The sequence below is a fragment of the Lepidochelys kempii genome, chromosome 13, assembly GCF_965140265.1.
Source record: "Lepidochelys kempii isolate rLepKem1 chromosome 13, rLepKem1.hap2, whole genome shotgun sequence".
In the NCBI taxonomy this organism is placed as follows: Eukaryota; Metazoa; Chordata; order Testudines; family Cheloniidae; genus Lepidochelys; species Lepidochelys kempii.
This window is the reverse complement of record NC_133268.1, coordinates 20,804,122-20,827,632: the sequence shown is the minus strand read 5'-3', so window position 1 is coordinate 20,827,632 and position 23,511 is coordinate 20,804,122. Positions and strand designations below refer to the sequence as shown.

General features: G+C 50.5%; 1 protein-coding gene across 2 annotated transcripts; it reads right to left on the bottom strand.

Moving 5' to 3' along the window:
* Positions 1-1,571: 1,571 nt before the first annotated feature.
* On the bottom strand, positions 1,572-22,388 carry EMILIN3 (elastin microfibril interfacer 3). 2 transcript variants are annotated; one of them, XM_073309723.1, is made up of 4 exons: positions 21,603-22,388; positions 16,769-16,891; positions 8,501-8,748; positions 1,572-6,318 (listed from the first exon to the last, which is right to left on the bottom strand). In XM_073309723.1, exons 1-4 carry the CDS (start codon positions 21,809-21,811, stop codon positions 4,424-4,426), a joined length of 2,475 nt encoding a protein of 824 aa, XP_073165824.1. In that variant the 5' UTR covers positions 21,812-22,388; the 3' UTR covers positions 1,572-4,423. The 2 variants fall into 2 exon arrangements, with proteins under 2 accessions (XP_073165824.1, XP_073165825.1); XM_073309724.1 differs by lacking the exons at positions 16,769-16,891; positions 21,603-22,388 and adding an exon at positions 14,079-14,250.
* Between the last annotated feature and the right edge of the window lie 1,123 nt (positions 22,389-23,511).

The following is a 23,511-nucleotide window of genomic DNA, read 5'->3' as shown; positions in this document are numbered from 1 at the left end:
GCCCAGCGTGTCTGTCTCATTCTATAGCTTCTGCTACTGGCTTGTTTTGTGTATCACTCCTGAGCACAGGTGCCACTGAATTGGTAGTAAAATTTTTAGCTCACCAGGAAGTTTGAGCTTACCTAGGGCTTCAGCCAGGAAGCTGAAAACTGGTAAAGAGGTCTCTTCCTGGTTCTCTGACAGGGCCCAGCTATGTCGCCTTTGTAAGACCTTCGAAAATCCCCCATCAACATCTTTAGGTGCTTCAGTATCTCTTGAAAACCTGGCCCTTGGCCTCTGTGGCAGTTTGTCCTCAGTGTACAGCTGTGGAATGATGCTGGCCGTCCCTCCCAAAGGGGTTGAGGTTCCATTTAAAGTGCTGCTGATTTTATTCAATGAAATGAGCTATGGGCTCATTCAACAGGTATGTTGTTCTTGGCCCTTGTGATGTCACTAATGGGAGAAAGGGTCTTCGGGGATTTGCATCCACAGCCTGCTGGATTTGATGAGGCCACTTACTGGTGCTCCCACTCCTCCTCTATGACCTTGTGCTTCTGTGGGAGGATCTCAAAGTGCTTTTCACAATGGAGCCTTCCCAGAACGACTCCTGTTTAACCGAGAGGGAAATTGAGGCAGAAGATGTGACTTGCTTAAGGCCAGCTCGTGAGTTGTTGGCAGAGGTGAGAGTAGAACCCAGGAGTTCTGACCTGTGGCCATACTGCAGCCTACTTCAGAAATGTCCTGACCTCATATGTAGGTTGTGGGAAGATGGAAGCTCTCTAACCTCAGCCAAAAAGGTGCATTGGGCACTGTCAGGCTTTCTTCACCCTCTTTCCAACTGTGGCTCACCTGAGGGATGGCTCTCTTCAAAGGGAGCCTCCTGTCTTACTCGTAGAGAGCAAGCGTGGCTTGTTCTAGGTGCCTTTGTCTAGTCTACGTGGAAGGAGCTTGACCTCCAAATGGGTTTCAAATCCCCTATTGGCTCTTATCCCTATAACTCTAGGGCGGGAAGCTTATGCTGTTTTGCAGCTTTCCACTGTAGGTGCCAGGTGAGACCATGTATTTAATGCCCTGCCTTTGCCCCACTGCAGAACTCAATCCTAGTGCAGCTAGCAGCTAAGCACAAAGTAGGTGCCCTCGTGTCCGTTTAGACCTTACTGTAGACAAAGCCTATTTAAAAAACAAGCAAGCCAGGTTCTTGTGAGCCTTGTGGTCCCTAGAGAGCAGTCACAGCATCAGAACTCAGGTCTTAAAGCCAGAATTTTCACAGGGCTCAGTGCCTACCCTTGCATCCAGACTTTCCAGAAAGCTCAGGCCCAGTGTGCTCAGCACTCTACAAAATATTCATAATTAGTGTCACAAGGGAGACCTGGCTGAAATTACTTTAAAAGTCAGTCCCTTATGAGCTTCCCTCTCCCCACCCCCACTTCCAAGCTGAAAGCTGCTTTCGCATACACCTAATTATGAAATAAATACTGCAGGCTCCTGTGAGCAAAAACCTCTTTCTAAAGCACATTCTACATGTAACAATTGCTACAGCAATTTTACTAGCATGGACTGAACAAGGCTGCAAATCCTCCCTCCCTCCCTCCACACAGCTTCCACCCCTCAAACAACTTGTTCTGGAAAATAACTCGTGTCTCAATCCTGGCTGCTTTGCTCGGTGAGCCAAGCCCTGTGCTTGCACTTCTCTGTTAATTGTAAGGGAGTCATTTGATACCAGAAACCTCAGCAAGAAGTTTTATTTTTTGTTCTTAGTACAAACAGTCTTTCAGCTTTAACATCTGAACAACTGTACAAAGTTTTTAAAAAAACCAATTCAAAATGGACTTTAATAGGATTTCACAACTGCTCCAGAATCCCCACACCTCCACTAGGGAGCAAAGATGCAGATACAATCAGATTCCTCCTGCAAAAGCAACAAATGCCCATTTAAACACCATGTTACTTAGTTTTAAACTGGAGAGTCCAAGCATAGACCTCTTCAAGTGATTGGCCGGAAAAGAGTTCAAATATAGCACCATTTCTGAGAGAGCAACATGCCTCCCCACCACTTCTCCCCCTGTCCCATCTGAAACTATTCCCCCTCCCCAGTTGTGTTAGCTTTAACATCCTACTTTCCTTCTGACCTCCAGGGAGCTGCTCCCCTCAGCCACTTGCTATTTGAAAATGCAGACTATCACGCTGGCTATAGATGAGCTTGATAGTAGGAGATTTATCTTCCTCTTAATTGGTCATGTGGGCCCCATACTACAGGGTCTCCTGCAAAGCTAAGGTGCTCAGGCTTCAGCTTCACCCTAGGTTGGGGGTTCAGGGTTCAGCCTCATGGTGGGGCTTTGGCTTTCTGACTGGGGCTCCAGCGAGTCGAACGCTGGCTCTGCTTAGCAGACCCCCTGAAACCTGCTCATGGCCCCCCAGGGGGCCCCAGACCCCTCGTTGAGAACCACTGCTGTAGAGGGCTATCTGTGCTGCTCCATGCTTCCACTGTGTAAGTTACTTGTCTGGGCTGAGACAGCTAAAGGGGAAATGCTCTTCCCTCCCAGGCCGGGGGTCGCATTAAAGCTGTATCACATGAGAGAGAACAGCTGGAAACATCCTATGTGGCAAGCTGCTACCATGTGCTTAATGGGGAAATGGAGCAAAGGGGGCGAATGCTTCAGAGCCCAGTTTCAGCCTATGCCTGACACTCTGGTGCAATGGGTTACAGGGAAGAAATGTGGTAATAGGAGGAGAACGGGATGAGAATGAGTGGAAGAGAGCAATGGTGAGGAAAGTCAGGGCCCAGGGCTGCAGTGGCAGCTGGTGCAGAGAAGAACTGAAGCAGGCCTAGTGTGAGATTAAATTAGAGCTGTGAAATGGCCCAGACGTGGGAGCAGAGGCCCCTGTCACCTCCTGGTTCCACTGTGAGGTGAATCCCCATTCCTAGCTCACCAGAACCACTCAGGGATCTGACACTTCACTGAGCCCCTTTGTGCCTCATCCAGCCCAGATGGAAAACTGGGTGAAATGTGGAGATCTCCCAAAAGCCCAAATGATACTGCTGAGTTGAGCTTCCCTTGATTAATACACCCAACCCCCAGAAGGGTTCTGCTTTCAAAGGCACTGTGAGAGACATCCCCTTACCTTACCTCCTGCCTGCTCTTGATAAAGCAAGTCCCTCCCTAGGGAAGTCACATAGACAAGAAGGCTTTCAGGGGTCCTGTGGTATGTGAAGTGGATGTGATTCCGGTTGCCCACTCCTGTCTGCGTGACCATGGGATAGTGAACATGCACACCCATTGCCCTGTGCAGTCTGGGAATACACAAATCCTATTTCTCCAAATCTAGACCTGGAACATCTTGGGCAGTAAAGCCATTTATGGGACAAGAGCACCTGCACATATCTACTGCCGCATTATTGCTTAACTCACTCCCCAGGGCTGGGGGGGCATCATGGCTTAATACCCTGGCTTTTCATCTTTGGAGACCTAGGTTCCAATGTGACTTAGGCAACAAGCAAAGGGTTGTGTCCAATTTGCAGTCCTTGATCTGCAAACACACAGGACCCCCAGCACCCATTGTTCTTATTAAATTCAGGCCCAGTACAGTCCTAAAATGCTCTCCCACAAAATGCCACGCTTAAAATAGTTGAATCTCTAACAGGGCACACTGTATGCTCCATAGCACAACTGGTAAGATGGAGGAAGCTGAACAAAGGCATTGCACTCTGGAGTAGGCAGGAAGGAAGAGGCTTGTGTATAGACATATGTTGTCTTAATGCATATCCCCCTATGATACTTGTCAAAACGGCTGGGTGGGGAATGCATTTAATTTTAAATTGGCTTAGGCGTTAGTTGTGAGACAGAAACCTGGGTTCAGCTGAATAGAATGGAAGCCATTGTATTGAAAAGGGGAATAAAATTCCCCAAAGTACAGAGGGAATTTTCCCTGTTAAAATCCAAATGTCCCCTGTGGGTGTTGCAAAGGCAGGTCCCTGACTATCTCTTTGCCCCAGTGGGTAAGATGCATGTGATCCTTTAGGAACAGAGTTTGTCCATCCTGCCTCACAAATACAGAGTTTTATTCTTTCAGAAGTAATCAATCCTCCAAAATGATTCTGCCTTGAGCTTGGTCCTGAATTGTCATTCCTGGGTCATAGCTACATAACAACAACCCAGCTATGACCAGGCATATCGCTACATTGTTAGGACTGCTGTTAAGTGACCAGAAGGAAGTCAAGTCCAGTCCAGTTCCGTAATGGCAAAGGGTCGACTTGGGCTGTAGGATTTCACTTTTCTCAGGCAAGAAAAAGAAGTTAAAGAAATGGGAGAAGGGATTATAGCAGCTTTCCATTTATATATATATATTTTTTTTTTTAAAAAAAACAAACCCATTGCCACAGTAGAGTCTGTGATATAAGTTAGTTCTGTTCTTCAAGGGTAAAGAGAGTTGGGTTTCAGTATAGCTAGTGCTGCTTCCCCTCTGAAGCACCTTGCAAGTGGGTGACCTGTTCAGCCAGCTCTGTCACTTTGGCCTGGCAATCCAGCAAGTTGTCCTTCAGCACAGTTATTTCCTGAGAGTGGGCGGCCAATGTCCCGTTCATATGGTCCATGTAGCCCCACAGGCTGCCTGTGTGCTTCTCCAGCTCATCGCGGATGACGTCCAGGCTCCCCGTCATGGCACCGAGCCCACCGCACATCTTTTCCACCTGGGCTACGCGGCTGTCAAACTGGGCCGCCTCCTTCTGCAGGTCACGTGCGGCATTCTTGCAGTTGCTTAGGTCATTCACGATCCTGGCTTTGAGTCTCTCCAGGTCGCCTTTCAGGTTAAGGACGCGCTTGTTGCTGAAGATGAGCTGCGAGCCTTGGTCGCTGACCTTCTCCTGAATGGAGTGCACCTCGTCCTCTATCTTGCGCTCGTGTTCGTCCAGTGAAGAGTTGACGTGCAGCACGGTGTTGGAGTACTGGGAGACGGAGTCCTTGAGCCCTGTCAGTGACTTGCTCACAGTATTCAGGTTGATCTTGAGCAGGGTGATCTCGCCCTGCAGGGAGCCGGCTGCCTCCTCCTCAATCCGCCTCTGGATCTCCAGGATGGTGGCGTTCAGCTTGCGCAGGAGGTCGTTGTTACTGTCCATTCTGAGCAGCAGATCCTGGTTCTTGCTCTGGCAGTCCTCAATTTCTGTCCGGAAGGTCTCCACATCTTTGGAAGCAGAGGCGCAGCCCAGTAAGCAGGTGTTCTCCAGGGTGGTGAGCTGGCTCTGCAGCACCTCCAGTCTCTCGTCTGTCTGCTTCCTCACGTTGGCAAGCTCTCCCTCCAGCAAGGGCATCACGGCTCCATCCAGGCCTGCTGGGGTGCTGACATTGCTCAGCTCCCCCACAATGGTCATGAACCTGTCCTCCAAGGTCCTCATTTTGTCCTCAAATGAGGTCCTCACACCGTCCAACTCTGACCCCACAAGGCCCATCATGCTGTCCTCCAAGCTGGAGCAGCAGCTGCCAGTCTCTCTCTCTGTAGCATTGAGCCTCACCTCCAGGTCCTCGAAGCGCCCTTCAACAAGGCTCCCCAGGGTGACAGTGGAGAACTCACCATTGAGATGCGAGTGCAGGTTCTTCTGGGACTCAGAGATGCTGTGTAGGCCCTTCTCCAGGATGTCCATGCGCTCGGTGAGGTAGTTCAGGTTGCCGCAGCAGCTCTCCACCACCGTCAACCCTTGGATCTGGGTCTCCAGCTGGGAGATCTCCTTCTTGATTTCCAGTTCCTTGCCATCCAAGGTCTGCTGTAGCCGCAAGTTGGCAGCTTTCTCCTCCTCACACTGCTGTTGCACCTCCTTGATCCTGAAGTCACATGTGCTCTGGATTTTCACCAGCTTCTTCTCAAAGCCATCCAGCAGCTCTGCTCGCAGGTTGCTCAGCCGGGTGTCCATGTACTCCTCCAACATGTCGATGGAGGTGAGGGGTGATGGCCTAGCTGATTCCAGCAGGTGTTTGATCTGCCCATCATGGTCCAGGACCAGGCCGTGCACCTCATTGAGCAAATCTGTCTTGGTCTTCAGCACATCACTCACCTCGCTCACCTTGGCTAGGATCTCACCCACGGGTGGATAGGTGGCAATGTCTGCTTTGTCAGCCACATCCACAATCCCATCAGGAATGACCCCAAAGCCCACCGTTGAGTCAGGCACACTTGGGCTGTTCATCAGGGACCCGATCATCTTGTTGGTGTCCTCTTGGATGGCCAGACGCAGGTGGTCCCCCAGCCCGCTCACCACGTTGTGCAGGCTGTCGTAGGACTGTGAGAGGCGCCTTACCTCCTCTTCCAGCCGGTCCAGCCTGTCCCCAAAGATGCCAGGTATCTTCCTGCCTACATCAGAGAAGAAACAGAGAGGAAGATGACGACGACGACTACTACAGCTTTCTCTGCCTTAATTCTGACTTCCGCCCGTCCTGTTGCTTGCATTCAGCCTTCTGGTATTCAGATGGTTAGCACGGCAAGCAGCCCATCTGGCCTTCCTGGGTATGTCTACAATGCAATTAAAAACCTGTGGCTAGCCTGAGCCACCTGGCTCAGGCTAAGGGACAGCTTAATTGCAGTGTAGATGTTCTGGCTTGGGTTGCAGCTCACCTCACATGGTCCCCGAGCCAATCTGCAACATCTACACTGCAATTAAGCAGCCCCTTAGTCTGAGCCTCATGAGCCTGAGTCAACTGGCATGGGGAAGCCATGGGTTTTTAACTGCAGTGTAGACAAACCCCCTGTGTTCTTATGTCTATACAGCTGCAGGCCATAACTGCAAGGGGATGGGTGGTGAATAGCTCAGGGTCTCTATTCCTCTGCTCCCTTTGTGTATAAATGACTGTGGCTCTCTGGGCCTGATTTCATGTCTCCCTCTAATACCTGGATCCAGCAAGTATAATCCCTGCTCTTTTCTGATAGTGAATGGGGTAGAAGCCTGTATTTTGGGGGATGATGGGTTCAGTCCCCATTAGAAGTGATGTCTGTATGCGTTTGGCCACGGGTTGGGCTGTGGATAGCTGGAAAGGGCGCCACTGTGGCTTGAGCAGTCTGATGAGGCTGCAAAGCCCAGTGGTCCTGTCCCATCCCACTTGCCTCCAGTAGCTCTAGAGAACTGCCTCCTTCCTCTGCACCCTCTTGCTCCGCAGGGCGAACTGGCTGTACAATGTCTGTAAAAATTGTGTATCTGCCACTCCATGGGGCTCCTGCTGCCCTAAGCAGAGACCGACAGTGTGGCTACTCTAGGTATCGGGAGCCTTTTCAGTGCTACCCACTTTAGGGGGGCCCCCAGCCTCTACAGGATGTCTGTACGTACAGATGCTCCAGCTAGGTGTGTTCTGCAGCAGCCTAATGCAAAGTCTACTGTCATCTCCCATTAATTTCAGTGGGCTTTGACTCAGGCCCTAATTTACCAGCTCTCTTTGTGTTCCCTACAAGGTAAAGTGCGAGCAAGCCTGGCTGTTCAAACCCCAAATCCCTGCCCCATCTCTTGCCTCTTTTCCCCCCTGTCTCCAGAAAATTGGAGGTACATTGCTCCATGCTTACTTAGCTGTGCAACTTGGTCAGTGATTACCTCCCCCGACCCCTGAGCACATGTTTAGAACGCAGACAAGCCCCCAGCACTAGGGAAATCTCCTGATTGTTAGCACTGCAGGTAGGAGCAGCCTTGGAAAAGCAGGGCTGTGTCAAAGAAAGTAGAGGAGCATCTGTTCAGGCCCAGCCCTCTGAAAGGTAAGACGTGCCTCTCTGCTGCCTAAAGGGCTGGGATTCAACTCTTTGGAGTCCTATCTGCCCTGCAAGGAATTTCCTGCCTGGAGGGTGATTTCTGCTGAGCCCTAGTATAACAAAGATGCTCCATTTTTGTGACATGGGAGGAATTTTTTAAAGGGCCGGGACTGTATATTTCAAAACACCCTCTATTAGTTCCTGCTGCCCCTTTTTCGTGGGTACCTTGTAGCCACTCTGCTGCAGAAGTTAGCTCAGCTGGAATGGGCTGCTGGAACCTGTTGAAATACCTTCCATCAATTTGGCCCTAAAACCCAACTTGCCTTATAAACATCTATGAATCCTACAATTCTCTGACTTTGTCTCCAAATGATCCATATTTCAGTGAGAGTGAGAAACCCAGCCCCACGAAATGCTGCAGGAGTCCAGCTACAACCAACACTGTGCACAGGTGAAAGGTGCTTTAACAGCCTGGGTGAGGGAAGTTCTCTGATTTAAGGACCAGTACGGCTCTGGCAACTGCAGTAATGTAAGTTTCCTCATGTTGCCCTGTTGCTGTGGCTCAAGCCTGAGCTGGAGAGAATCTTCCTTATGAGTCTACGCTACAAAATTAAGTCGATTTGAGTTATGTTGACATATAGCCACTGCAGTAATTAACTTGTGCGTGAGCAGGCCTCTGTCCTGGCTGTCTCTACTGAGAGTGCTAACAACAGGGCTGACTGTGTCATTAGGTTCTGTGAAACCATAACCTGTGGGTGTGAAATCAAAGGCAATGCCGCTCTCCGGGGAGAGCTCCATCACTCACCATAGTGGTTCTTCTTTGGACCTGGAAACGGCTCAGGGTGGATTTGGGGATGGGGAGGAACTCTAGGACCTGGAAACATCTTGTGACCAGGAGGAATCTTAGGGCTGGGGCGCTGGGGCAGAAGGCCTGGTTGATCGGTAGGGCTGTCATGACACCCTTCTCCCATGAGTCCTGGGCAGCACCTCCATGCCAGCTCAGTCACTGTCTTGTAGCCAATCTTGTACTTGGGTCTGTAGAAGGTGCGGTACCTTTTTGGAGATGAGGGAGGGAGGAAGGAAGGAAGGGAGAGCAGTGTTAACGAGCTGAAATCTAGAGCTCTAGCACTTTATAACAGAAGGGGGGCCTGAATCAGCCACCTGTCTTGGCATGCTGGAGATGAATAGTAACTGTTATTGGCATTTCTCTTCCCAGCCCACACACTGTCATGTGTGTGGATCTAGGCCCAGCTGTAACTGCCTACAGGCCTCGACTGAGCTTGCACCATGCACTGTGCAAACAGAGCAAGACACAGCTCTCCGCCCCCATGAGCTTACAATCAGGTCGACAAGACATCTATGGATGGAAGGGGGAGAACGTGCGAAGGATTGCTTATGCACCTTTCTTTCTTTTCTTTGCTGTGACTCTCACTTACGAAAATCAAAGACCAATAGCAATATAATTTGTATTAAACCTAGGTATTGCAGTAGTATCTGGAGGGCAACTGCAAAGGGCCTCATTTTGCTAAAGCTTGCACAAATAGACCGTAAATGACTGCCTCTGTGAGAAAGACAAATCTCCGAGGCATTGGTGGAAATGACTCCCATGTTACAGAATTTTAAAAGAGAAACCTTTTCCAACATTTGTTTGTTAATAACTCCATAGAATTGCATGTGGGAGGGAGATCTCTCCTGTGGAATGTTTCAGGACTGGTCAAATACCTTTCGAAAGACTGCTGTATTTTGGAGAACGTTTTTAGAATGGAACATCATTACAATAAACCACCCCTTGCCGTATTTGCTCTAAAATTACTGATATTAAGCAATAGAGGGCAGCAGTGCCCAATATCTGTATTTTCCCTTGTGGGAAGCATTGTGGGTTGGGTGGATGTTGTTGTTGTTATAACCCTCTGCACCTCACTCACTGCCTGCCACCCAAGACTCTCAAAGTCCTTCACTAATGGGGAATGATGGAGTGAGCTTTACAATATCCCTGCATGGCAGATTTTACTGCCCACATTTTACAGAAGGGGAAAGTGGGAGAGAGGCTTAAGAGACACATCCTAGGGCCCCTTAATAATGGGGCAGAGAGCTAACCCTAGAATGCAGAGCTGGGATTTAACAACTGGACTATCCTTCATAGAATATCAGGTTTGGAAGGGACCTCAGGAGGTCATCTAGTCCAACCCCCTGCTCAAAGCAGGACCAATCATCCCAGCCAGGGCTTTCTCAAGCCTGACCTTAAAAATATCTAAGGAAGGAGATTCCACCACCTCCCTAGGTAACGCATTCCAGTGTTTCACCACCCTCCTAGTGAAAAAGTTTTTCTTAATATCCAACCTAAACCTCCCCACTGCAACTTGAGACCATTACTCCTTGTTCTGTCATCAGCTACCACTGAGAACAGTCTAGATCCATCCTCTTTGGAACCCCCTTTCAGGTAGTTGAAAGCAGCTATCAAATCCCGCCTCATTCTTCTGTTCCGCAGACTAAACAATCCCAGTTCCCTCAGCCTCTCCTCATAAGTCATGTGTTCCAGTCCTCTAATCATTTTTGTTGCCCTCTGCTGGACTCCTTCCAGTTTTTCCACATCCTTCTTGTAGTGTGGGGCCCAAAACTGGACACAGTACTCCAGATGAGACCTCACCAATGTTGAATAGAGGGGAACGATCACGTCCCTCGATCTGCTGGCAATACCCCTACTTATACATCCCAAAATGCCATTGGCCTTCTTGGCAACAAGGGCACGCTGTTGACTCATATCCAGCTTCTTGTCCACTGTAACCCCTAGGTCCTTTTCTGCAGAACTGCTGCCGAGCCATTCGGTCCCTAGTCTGTAGCGGTGCATGGGATTCTTCCATCCTAAGTGCAGGACTCTGCACTTGTCCTTGTTGAGCCTCATCAGATTTTTTTTGGCCCAGTCCTCTAATTTGTCGAGGGCCCTCTTTATCCTATCCCTACCCTCCAGCATATCTACCTTTCCTCCCAGTTTAGTGTCTTCCTCTGCCTGTTTCAAACAGAACACCCTCTACCTTAATCCCACCTCATCTTCCCCTCACTCTAGCTTATCAGGGGTGTCGCTAATGGGAATTCAACAGCTATCATTAGGACAGGAGTAAACTACCCCTGCTGCCACCCCGCCCCCCCCCCCGCTCCCCATTTCTCTCTAGGCCTCATCCCTGCTAGAGTTCCAGTGACCTTGTGTGAACTGAGTATGTGGGAACCAATTGGGACAAAATGAAAACAGACCCGAATCTTTGCTCCCAAAGTGAGTTGAACCACTGTTCGAGCTGCTCTGAAAATGGAATTGCTGTTCTGCAGGAAATTCTAACATTTTGAAATTCCTTTGGGTCCGAGTGGGAACAAAAAGTTGAAATTTATCATGGAATGGAAATTCTGATATATTGCACTTTGGAAACATTGCAATCACCAGAACAAAACACTTTGCCACCCTTGAGACCTAATATATTTATATTATATGTAGCAATATAATCATATTAATATAAATGTCAACAAAATTAAGTCAAAACAAGAAAAACTGAGCAAGATGAAACAAAATACTCCATTTTGACTGAAATAGTTTGGTTTTTTTTGTTAAGCTTAGTTGAAATCAACATTCCTATGAACCATTTTGATTTTGCAGACAGCATTTTCAAGTGGAAACTGCGACACTGAAAATGTTCAACTCTCTCAAACATTTATTGAGCTGGGCCTCTCAGCTTTCCATCCACCTTGCAAGAACTCTGCATGTGCATTACTGCATGGTATGGGGAATATGCTACCCGGACGTCAAGCACAAAGGCAGGGTCTTCGCCCATTGGGGAGCACCTTATGTTGTTCTAATGCACACAGACACAGACATGCACTGATACACGGGATGCTGACATGAGGTGCAAGGCATGAACTGACATGCACAGCCTTGGATGCACGTGCACATCTCCTGCACCCCTGCTGTATTCACTTGGATGTGGGTGTATAAGCTGCATACATACCCTAGTACGTACACAGGTGGATGTATACTGGCACTGATTTATACGTACATGGCCAAGTACACACTCAGAACCCTGCACCCTTCTCCAAAGGGAGAGCATCATAGGGCTACGGTCACAGGGCTGCTCTAGCTCAGCTGTTTTCAATGTGCTTAGGAAAGGAGGGCTTGTTCTGGTTGTTTTCTGGTGAGTCCCTGGCCACTGGGAAGGGTTTTGCTCAGCGGCCGGTTCCTCCAGCCTCTTTTTGGCCAGCCCGCATGGAATGCCACGCTGCGCAGGAACCTGCCGTGAGCTGCTGTTTGTTCAATTGGCAACAGAAGCGTGGGTCAGAAAGGGGGAGCAGGGGCTGGAAAAACCAGCTCGCTTTTTATTGTTCCTCCGTCCAGAAGCCTCCAGGTTCCTATGGTATTTTTTATAGAGTGTTTAAACCTGCCCGGAAATATCGTGGTGCACAGTAAAAGCCGCCGAGCTCAGCCACTGTCAATAATAACATTGGCACAAGCCATCACCTTGGCTCTGTGCAAACGTTTGGGCTGCAGCCTGTCGCTCTTGGCAGAGGCAGGGGGGTTGTAAGTAGAAGTTGGGATGGGGCGAGCAAGGCGTCTGGCGCACGAGGTGCTCCCAGCCTTGCCGCGCTGCCCTCTGGCACCACTCACGCTGAGGAACACACTGCCCTTCTGCAATTAAGAACCCACCCCCCAACTCCCTGCATGCCAGCAACAGGAAGTATTTATTGCAGCTGGATCAACAGGGCCTGGAAAAACTGCCTCTCTCTTGTGTGCAGCATTCCAAGCGCTGTAAAAAGTGCAGCTGGCCAATGCGGCCTCTTTCAGCAAATGCTATGGGTTCACCGTGTGTGTGTTTGAAGAGATGCAACGGGCCAGGGAGCGGGAGCAGGGCAATGTTCAGTGGGGCTGGTTGCCAACCAGCTGGCTAGCTAGCAGATACACTCTGTGCACTGCTGCCCTCTAGTGGGGAGCATTCGAGCAGTGCAACTTTGTCATAGATCCTGCGCCAGGACAAGCGAGACCCTCCTTAGCTCAAGTGGCGGAGGCCAGGCTGAGCTTTTAAAGCTCGGTTCTAGCCCCACTGCTGCAGTGGTGCTGTGAGTGTCATTGTGCAGCACGGTGTCAGCTAGGAGGAGCTTTTACACCCGTGTCCAAGTGAGGTGAACTCATGGGTGCTGGAACTAGGGGTGCAGGGGTTGCTGCAGCAACCCCTGGCTTGAAGTGGTTTCCATTAAATACAGGGTTTACAGTTTAGGTCAATGGGCCTCAGCACTCTCACTATAAAAATTTTTCCAGCACCCCTGGGTGAACTCCTGCCAACCCCAGATGCTTGAGAGTGAGTTTGAATAACTATGGATGCATATAAAGAACAGGCTTTCATGTGTGCACTACTGCTTTCCACTGGATGGACTCAAAATGGTGTTTCATAGGCCCTATACTACTATCAGCTAGCAGAGATTCTCCTTTCGCTCAAGTGGTAAGTATGGGCCTTTTGGAAGCAGGACGGTCTGAGTTTTCCCTCTCCCCAATCTCACAGAAGTCCCACGCAAGCTACAGAATGCAGCATAGTGACAACTGTAAGGTTCCTAGTGGTTATGATATTTGGGAGAGAGGGGGGAAATGTGGGGATTTCCCTGGCTTTGCTGGAATTCATTCATTCTCCTCCTACTCAAGTGACTACCAAAATCTCTCTGCCAGTGAGCATATCAAAGGCTGAGAGTCATGGCTCCTGGGTTTTGCTTTAGCCCTGCTGCTGAGATGCCAATCAGGTTTCCAAGAGAACTTGGCACCCAGCATGCACCTGATGTCCTGAGCTCAGTGAAAGACCTTTTCAGGCTTGATTTGCATGGGTGCTGAGCACTCATAGCTTCCCCAGGCTTCAGTGTGAGATGTGGGGGCTCTGATAATCAGATCCTTAACCTCTCTGGGGTAGCTTGCCCATCAGTGAGAGGGGGATGGGATCACAATCCTGCTTAGGTATCAGGCAGTGAGAGGCCAAATTAATGTCCATACAAATCCTTAGCTTCTTGGATGCAGATACTAGCGAAGCAGAAAGGAAATCGTCTTATTCCAGCCCTAGGTTTGCTGAACAGCCAGGGTTTTCCCTTGGACCATTACTAAATGGCAGGGAGTTTAAAAATACTTTCCTAGTACAGGAGACCGGCAGGCTCCCTTTCCATGGTCTACACCTTCTCCCCCCCTGCATTTGAACCCTGGACTTGGGCTGATCAAATTTTTTCGATCAAATTGGATTATTGACAAAATGAAAGTGTTCACCAAAATTGTGTCTTTTCCACAGAAATATTGGACTTATCCTCAAAAAAACAAAAACCAGATAAAAAGCCAACAACTAACTCCTGACAACCAAAATATGCTGCTCCAGTACCTCAGGAGAGTTGTAGTTCAGTTGCCCATTCTTCTCTAGGAAGTTCCCCTCCCAGACTACAACTCCCAGGATGCACTATGACCAGGGAGTCCCATGATGCTCCGCCTCCTCTTCACCATGGTGTATCATGGGAGATGTAGGCCGAAGAGAGAGCCACCTCCTAGAAGAGAATGGAAGCAGGAGGCACTCTGGCAGATGTTCCAAATTGAAATGTTTCTGTAAATTTTCATTAAAAATGTTGGCAAAACCAACATTAATTTTTATTGGAATTTTCTGCTGACCCCCGCCCCGCAGCTAGCTCTCCCGCTCTCCCCCAGCCATTACAGTGAGGTTGTTTAGAATCCTTGCCAGATGAATTGAGGCAGGTGCTCATGGAGGGGGAACCTATTAGGCCACCTCCATAAAGCATGTGAGTTCATCCAATCTTGACACTGTGGATACAGCTGCGTTGGGCTGCCTTACTCCACGAATGGGACAGAAACTTGATTTAATTCCTGCTGCAGTTTGGTGGGATGGGGCTACTGCATGAGGGCCTGTGGGTAGCAATAGTGCATGACTCACTGGAGACCATCACACCACAGGTGGGCCTCATCCATTCATCCTCTTGGTGGGAGATGGGAAGAGAGAGCAGGTTTGGTCAGAAAGAAGGGTGGGAGATGTGCTGGTGTGTGTGTGTGGGGGGGGTGTCTCCAAACTGCAAACCCACTACAGGTTTTCTCCAGACTGCAGGGACTGGGCAGGATCAGAGGCTGCCCTTCTGCTCCCTAAGTGGGTCAGAGGTCTTGAGTGATCCCTCTGCCACACAATTCTCTCCTGCCCCTTATCTCCGCAGTGGGAGCAGAGTGGTGGTAGGTCTGGGGCATCAGGGCACCTGTCCTTTCTCTCTCTGGGGGAGCGGTGCATTTGGGTTTAAATGGCACCCCTCCCCCCCAAAAATAAAATAAAAAGGAAATAAAAAAACTAAGGGTGTCTGCTTTCAGAAATAGTCTGTTTGCTCTTCAAAGCAGTCTAATGCCTGGGCAAGGGACCGGCTCCCTCCATGGGAGCAGCACCATGGGGGAAGGAAAGGGAAAACCCACTGGGCACGTTTGTCTTGCCCCATGAGTCTAGATGGCCCAGGGACCTAGTGGTTAGTGCACTAGGATGGGTGCTGTCGCCAAGGAGACACGGGTTCACTTCTAGGTCATAGTGCAGTGAGCTTCTCCGGTTGCATTCCCTCAGGCTGCTTAAGGAGCAGAAGTAATGGGCTCCAGAGGGAGTCCTGGCTAGTGCTCCTGGGTCAAAAGGATGGGGTCTGTGCTGCCCCCCCCGTTCCTTGAGTCACTCAGAGACAGCTCTAGGAAATGAGACCAGAGAGCCTCAGGCAATGGCATCAGTGTCCAGTGGTTACCTCAGGGGCTTTGGAGACAGAGGAGCTAACTGCCAAACCAGGTCAGCCCAATGGATCCACCTAGTAGCAGTCCAGTATCCTGTCTCCTCCAGTGACCAACAGCAGCTGCCTCAGAGGTAGGTGGAATCTCCCCACCCCCAGACCTTGCAGTGGAGAGTTTTGGCATGTCCTCCCCAAGGAGAGGTTTCTTCCTACCCCAGGCAGGTAGTGGTTGGCTTATGCCCTGAAGCATGAAGGTCAGTATACCTTATCTAATGCAACTATGATTGACTTTACTATCCATAAAAATGTCTAATCCTTTTCTGAGTCTTGCAAGGTTCCTGACTTTAGTGGTGCCTTGTGGCAATGAGTGCCACAGATTTGTAATGCATTGCAAAGAAAAGTATATCCTTTGACTGGTTTTGAATGCCTTGCTTTTCTGTTCTGCTAGCTGTTCTCTGTGCTGTGAAATAGTAAATAGGATGCTCCTAGGAAAAGGTGGGATGGACTAGGTGAAAAGGTGGTTGGCATGCTGGCCTAGGACTCGGAAGACTTGGGTTCTGTTCCTGGCTTGGTTGCTGTCCTTAGACAAGGCATGTCTCCTCTCGGTACCTCAGTTTTCCCATTTGTAAAATGAACCAATCTCCTCTGTATAGTGTTTTGAGATCTATGGATGAAAAGTGCTGTATACGAGCTGGGTATTATTATGATTTATCATTTCTGTATCATTCTATATTTTGTGTACTTCTAACATGTCCACTCAGTTATCTCTCTAAACTAAACCATCCCCATCCTTCCAGTCTCTCCTCATTCAGAAGTCTACTGGCTCTCTCTGCCTGTCTCTGAACTGCCTTCTGTTGCTGCTGTATATTTTGAGATAGGCTGGCCAGAAATGAACACTGTATACAGGGGTGTGTAAATGATTTCACCACTGATTGACTGTGTGATTCTGGGCATGTTGCTTCACCTCCCTATACTATGGTTTCCCATCTGTCAAATGAGGGTATTAATACTCAAACTGAAAGGTCAATGCTTTGAGCTCCTGGGGACGAGCAGCCCCAGCTCGTACCCCATCCACGGAACGTCTTTTTCTGATGCAATTCCCACTACACCCACAAACCCATTGCCTCCCCATCATTAGCGTATGCAGAAAGCCAGATAAGCTTCATCCATGCAGGATGCATGTGGCCCAGCCCTGGGACAGTGGCATGAAAGCAGCACACTTGTATTGCGTATGTGTTACACTAGGGCTAGTGTTCAGTCTAAATGACCATGGGATCTCACCATGCCACTCCCATGGCTATGTCCAACATGTACTCACAGGACTTTCCCGGGGCACTTGGGCCCCCAGCTGCACTTGTGATACTCTGCCTTCACGTAGCTCTCCACCCCATCCTGCAGGGTGCATGTAACATTTCTCTGCACCACATACGCACAGTAGCTCCTGCAGTGGAAACAAAGCAGAACACAGTCAAGCCACTGCCCAGAAACAGCAGCTAGGAATCCCTGAAAAGGGAAGGAGAACGGGGCATTGCTACCAAAGTCCATTTCCAAGGGAGAGACTCAAAAAACCCTCCAGTTCAGAGTTTACCTGCACCTGGCTAGCATTTGCTACTAAGGTCTCTACTAGGGTTAGGCTGCTAGGGGGCTCCCTCCATCTGTTCATTCACTTGGAATAATGAATTAGCTAACACCACTGACCTGGAAAAGTCACAGCAAGAGAGCTCAGAGTGGAGGGGGTCTCCTGGGAAGGAACAGGGATAGATGAATGTCACCTGGATGCCCCAGCCTGGATCCCGTGTTGTGCTCGGCCTCTGCATTTGTTAACCTGAAGCATCTTTGTGACCACTCAGGTTTATATCATGCCATGCAAGCATGGTGACAGAGGGCCTGCCTCTTGGTTCACTAGGACACATGTAAACCACTGGGGCTTCAATGAGGAGCTGTACTATATAGTAATGGTGGACATGTTGGGTCCCAGGCCATGAGGAGCTCCTTCAGCGCAAGCCCTGAGGCTTGACAGTAAGGTACATAACTCTGAGCTTTCTTGATCATGCCTGCACTGTTCCCCTCCTGGGAGTGGTTCAGATGTATGGTTGGGGGCTATCTGTGCGGATCTCTACCTGAGCTTGCGGGAGCTCCATCTGCCCAGGGCTGGCAGGATTGGGCCATGGATGCTCATTTCATTGTGCCTGAATGTCTTTGCTCAGGCTTTCTCAGGAGATCAGCTTGCAAGATCTCCAGGGCTTTCTAGTTGTCTGGGTCAGCAAGACCACAAGGCTAGTTGCTTCCCCTATATTCTGGTGCTGCTGCTTCCCTTCCTGGCTGTGACTTGGGAGTGAGAACAGGCAAAGCAAGTAAGTCAAACACTTTCAAATGTGTGAGAAGCCCCAGGGTTAGGTGGGTTCTGATTAAATTTGGGCTGGTTCTCCTATCCCTAATACACTGTACACATACCCTTCTCTCGTGGGACCCCCACACCAAGGGCTTTCCCCACCCTTTGCTTGAAATAACAACCCCCAGAACAACAACCAAGAAAGGGAGTACATTGCTCTTAGCTCTTCACCCACATGCTGCTGTCTGCGACATGAGTGCTGTCCCAGGCAAACTTAAGGAAGTACAACAGCTGATGTATCTGCACTGGGACAGGGTCTGAGATCTCAGTACCAGCATTTCCCACAAGATGGGCATGAATGCATCCAAGTATCTCTTGCCAGGATCAATGGGATGCAGCTAAATAGCTGCACTTCTCCAGCAAAGCTTGAGAAGTCTGGATTCAGCTCTTTGGCTTAGAGCTCAGCAACCTTGCAGAAGCTCAGTTCTGCCTCCTTTGTATGTTTACACTCTAGGGTTGGAGCCCTGGGCTGCAAGACAGATCCAGGCTGTCTGCTTCCCCATGCACCTGGCTCTTTCCTTTTCCCCAGGCTCTCAGGAGAGGCTCCCAGAGCACAGGACTCTTCCTGGCTGCTGGCTTCACCATGCACTTAATGGCTAGGCTCCTGAAGCAATGGCTCCTTCTGTCTGCTAAACCACTCTCACAGTGTTGGAGGTGAGTCCCACAGGTCCTCATGTGGTTGCTTCAGATTTTTGCCAGCATCTGCCATTTGCCAGAATAAGCACAGAGCTCGGGTTCCCCTGCTCCTGGTTCCAGCAGTGCTCTGAAACCTTGCCTGGAGGTGTAGGCAGGACTGAACCATGTTCCCCACAGCTCTGTCAATGTCCAAAGCTTTAGCATGGCTTGAGAACAGGATTCAACCATAGTTCATCCCACCTACGTTGCCAGGCTAATTCACCTCTTTGCTTTGCTGGGGAACAACTGTATTGCAACCAGGTCCTTCACCATGGTCGTTCCTAGGGTGGAGATAGGGTCTTAGTAACATCTAACGTGGGTTACACTTGGTTCCATGTCCAGTGAATACAGGATCACAGGCTGGCGGGCGGGGGGACCTACTACCTGCCTTATACCCAAGTTAGTGATGGGAACACTTACTGGGCAGCTTGTTCCAATGGAGTGCAGCATGGCTGTTGACAGTAGGAAAAAGAGGGAGCTTCCTGAATAGCTCATGCTAGGAGTTCTCACAAATGGGAGTTGGACTGGCTGGTGACTGCAAAAAGGTAGGATCCCTAGGCCTCCGCCTGTAGGCACAATGCTTGCACTGAGCAAGCCTCTGGGTGAATCAAAAAGTACCCAGGTTGCTTCTGCCTTGGATGTCCAGTTAGGCAAGTCTGCTTTGACACGTTCTTTTTCTCACGGTGGGAACGTGCTGCCAAGTAAAGGAGCCCTTTCAATTAATGTGCAGACTGTAACCAAGTGTAGACGATACGGGAGGTGAGCCAGCCACAGTGGGGCAGCAAGCACAACACAATCCAACTGGGTGCTGGAGAGAGGGATTGAGGGCAGCAGAGGCAGGCCCAGGGGGAAGAGTACAGGGGCAGTGCTAGAACAGAGGGACGCTGAGGCAATTCCAGCAAACCACTGGGCGGTGGGGAGAAGCAGATGGGGATGTGCTGAGAAGTTCAGAATGCGGGGCAGAGATAGCAGAGAAGTGTAGAGAGGAGAAGGATTAAGGGCACAGGGACACAGCAGATGGCACGGCGGGAGAAGATGAGGGTGCAAGGACAAAGCCAAACACTGAGTTGCATACAGTGGGTCCATGGGATAAAGCAGATGGGGATGAGTGAGCTCATGGGGCTTGGGACACATTGCCTAGAGACAGGGAAAGACAGCTCTTCAAATGTGAAATGGTTTTGTTGTTTGGCTGCTCAGCCCCACGTGAGGAAACGGCTACAATTCTCCAACCTCCACCTGCACCCTGACCAAAACCCGTAGTGGACCCGAGGAGCTGCTGCCTTGGGACCTGGGAGACCTTCACCTTTCAGTCACACGTGCACTGAGTTTGAGGGTCTCAGCCTCAATCTTAAGGCACCCTTCTAGACACATCCCAGAACATCATATTATTCAGGCAGCAGCGGCAGGGTCTACTTAGGAGAGGAGAAGGGCTAACACAGCAGGGGCTGTCTGCCTGGAGCGAAGAAGCCCAAGTCTGGAACAACAGGGGGAAGCCAGTCAGGACTGGTGCATTGGTTAGAGAGGGGTGTGTAGCTTCCCCAGCCCTGTTTGCACTGTGCTGGGCTACAGTTAGTATTATCAGCACCTTGTTTTTATGAGTGTGAAACTCATGCCAAAGTAAAGAGATTAGGGATTTGGATTCTGCCCAGCACAGGCCATGCTCTGAGCTCCCTAGAAAATGAAGGGAAGAGACAATCCAGCTCTCCCACTGAATGGATCAAGGTTGAGTTTTCATGGATTCTGAAGCCAGAGGGACCAGCGTCACCAGCTAGGCTGACCTCCTGCATAGCACAGGCCAGAGAACTCCCCCAGAGAATTGTCCTTCTCTGCAATTCAACCCTTCCCAGGACTCAATAGGTGGGCAGGCTGGTACGGCAAGAGAGAGAGGATGGGGAGGGGGGCTGAGCATGTATCTAGGGAGAAATTGATATTGGCTCCCCAACTCCGCTGCCGAGTAGCCCCACTATACAGAGCCTGAGTAGCAGAAGCAAAGCATCTTCCTCCTCTGTATGGCCTCCCCTCTGGAAGGACAGGGCACGGGGTGCAGGGTGGGGTGCCAGGGAGGGATGGCATTGGGTTAGTGCACAACACTGGCCCATTCTGGCTTGGGGCTGGAGACATTTCCCACCAGTGGATGCCAATGGGCTGCAGCAGCTAATGGGACAGAGGGTATTATAAATAGGAGGGGCTGGGGGAAGGAGAGAGAGAGCAGCACTGGGGGGACATGGCAAGCCAAAGAGTCCATGGAGCGCTGCCAGCGCAAGAGACGCTCTGGAGATGACCGCTAAGGCACGCAAGTCTCCCAGAGAGCCCCTCGCTAGCCTCCAGTTCCGGCTCTCGCAGGAGGCGGGTGCCCTAGGAAAGGAAGCTGGGGAGACCGGCTGACTGACCGCCCTTTCTACCCCTCAGCCCCAGAAGCACGTGGCAAACCCCGCCTCACTGCCGCTAGGAGCCAAGGCAGGCAGCCACCGATGGTACAAATTGCTGGCCAGTAGCTAGCGCGGTACACGGTGAGGACTATGCTGGCTCTATCCCTGGTAGCCACCTGTGGCTAGCAGCGTTAGAGCTTCAGCCTGAGCTTTTAACAGCGGCAGCTGGGAAAAGTTACCGGAGTTTTGGGAACCTCTGGCTGGCACTGCCAGCATCGACCTCTCCTTTCCAATAATTTCTTTATTCGTCTGAGTTCTGCCATAACCCCACATCGGTCCTTTTTTCACGGGGAGAGAGAGCTCTGGAGCAAATGAAGGAGAGGGGAGGAGGGGAGTTACATTTTTTAATCCCATTCCCCTCTCCCCACCCCGCCCCGCCTTTCTGCCTGAGCATTTCAGATTCAATACAGAAATACATGCGCTTCCCACCCGCCGCTCCGGTTCGGTAACTAGGCGCCCAGCTCAGACACCTTTGAGCGAATGTACTGAATCTAGCTCCGATTTCCTTTCCATTGCCTTCGCTTCCACACTGCCCCCCCCCCCCCCCCATGAAGCGGATCAGCCGTGAAATCGAGCAGCCTGCGTTCTCTAGTCAATTCAACGGGGAAAGAGACAGAGCTGAAAAGGAAGAGGAGACAGCGAGGAGCCACACTTACTTGTGCTTCCCCATGGGCTTCCCGGGGCTCAGCTGCGGGCTAGATCCTGAGGTATAAAGATTGTAGCGGTTACTGTAAGAGACAGGGGCGGGGTGGTGGAAATAGGTCCCTTTGGCATCGGTCGGGGAAACCAACGTCCCCAGGCAGAGGTAGGAGAAAACCCAGAAGAGAGAGTTTCCACTTGTCCTGCTCATGTTCTTTCCGCCCATCCGAGGAGGGAGAGAGCGGGGGAGCTCGGCAGCTAGCTCTGTAACCTTTTCTCCTCTTTGCCACTGAGGATCCGATGCGAGGCTCTGCTGCTCGGCTTGGGAAATGCAGAGGATCCGGCAGCGCAGGGGGAAGCTGCAAGGACGGGTTTTCTTACCCTCTCCAGGGGGGTGGGGGAGTAGGAAATCCTATAAATAGACAGGGTGAGGGTAGCAAAGGTGAAGGAGAGCGCCCCTGTCCCTCTGCCCGCTGGAGAGGCAGAGGCTGCCGTCGCTGTCCGCTCCACCTCTCCCTGGCTCTCTTTTGTACCCTACTTGCCGTTCCCCTGCTGCTGTCTCCTCACCAGCCCCAGCTCCACGAGGGCAGGGGGAAAGGCGGGTCCATCTCCCTGGATTAGCATAATCTTCCACCCATCCCCTCCTCCAGGCCCTTGGAATGCTCCCCCCAGCCAGAGAGGGAGCGAGCCCCCCCACCGGGCAGCATCACACAAGAGGTTAAAAAAAAGGGGGAGAGAAGCAGGGAGGGGAGAGAAAGATGCAGTAGGTGGGCAGAGAGGGAGGGACAGGAGAGAAGGAGACAAAAGCAGGGATGGGAGTTGGGGGGATGGGGAGGAAGTTTAGGGGATGGGGGCATTATAGAAGTGTCCCTTTCACTCTCCAGCTCAAATCCTTTTTGGAGCAGGCCCTTCAGGAGCTGGAAATCCCAGCTGCCCATGGTTCTCTCAGGGACCCATCCCTCCTGGAGAGTCACCTGAAGAAAAAGAAGAGGGTGGATGGGGGGCGGGGAGGAGAGCCATTGGCCAGAATGAAAGGCCCTTTATGGGGTCTCAGCTCTTCACTCCTGGCGAGGTGAGGAACCATCTGAGCAATGCCAGCAATGAGCTAAGTTCCCGTGCTGGCCTCCAATGGCAAATCATGTCAGTTTTTCATCAGCAATAATCATTTAGAAGAAAGCAATCGCCCGTGGCTGGGGGAAGAAAAGAGAAACAGTTCAACTGACTTCAGTTTCAGTCCCAAAGCTGGCCCATTGCTTTTTCCACATCCCCTTCACACACACTCCTCCCCCCCCCACCCATATATATACCAATGTGGCAGGTGCATCTCCACATCTCTGGTGGTGCCTGGATAGTTTATGGTGTTTCTATGTTGCCCCTGATTTTCGTGCTACAGTTGGCAGATTCCTGTGGCCGTGGACACAGGGCTGAGGGTGGGAGATGACCCTCCAAATCATGGTAACCAAGTGTGGCATAAATCTGGATTTTGAACTTTTAAGAGGGGGTAGGCAGCTGAGTTTTGAAACAGGTTACACCCATTTTTATAGCTTGCTAGGTGTAAACCCACGACTTTTGATAGGAACCGGCAACTAACAACTCAATTATTCTAGTCTCCTTGCTTATTCTCAAAGGTGCTCAGATACCATGGTGGGGGGTGTGGCGTATGAACCTGAATAGGATAAAACAGACTCTATGATTGATGCTCCAGGTGAGATGGATGAAATATTCTAAATTCATCTCAGCACCAATAAACATCATGCAACCAAGTACATTTTCCCATGGGAGGGTTTCTATCATTTTTTTCCAAGCACCCTACTATTCCTGTCTCTGTCCTGTGCTTTGCAGGAATACATTCATTTCACCAACCCTTTCTGTTTCCTGAACCCATTGTCCTCATGTGAGACTTGTCAGGGACCGTGGGCTAACCTC

Excerpts from the sequence above, each read along its gene's own strand:
- EMILIN3 (XM_073309723.1), bottom strand. The coding sequence starts at position 21,811 with ATGGGCGGAAAGAACATGAGCAGGACAAGTGGAAACTCTCTCTTCTGG. Across the intron at positions 16,892-21,602 it reads AAGCCCATGGGGAAGCACAA|GAGCTACTGTGCGTATGTGG; the intron begins GTAAGTGTGGCT and ends TTTCCACTGCAG. Across the intron at positions 6,319-8,500 it reads TCCAAAGAAGAACCACTATG|GCAGGAAGATACCTGGCATC; the intron begins GTGAGTGATGGA and ends TCTCTGATGTAG.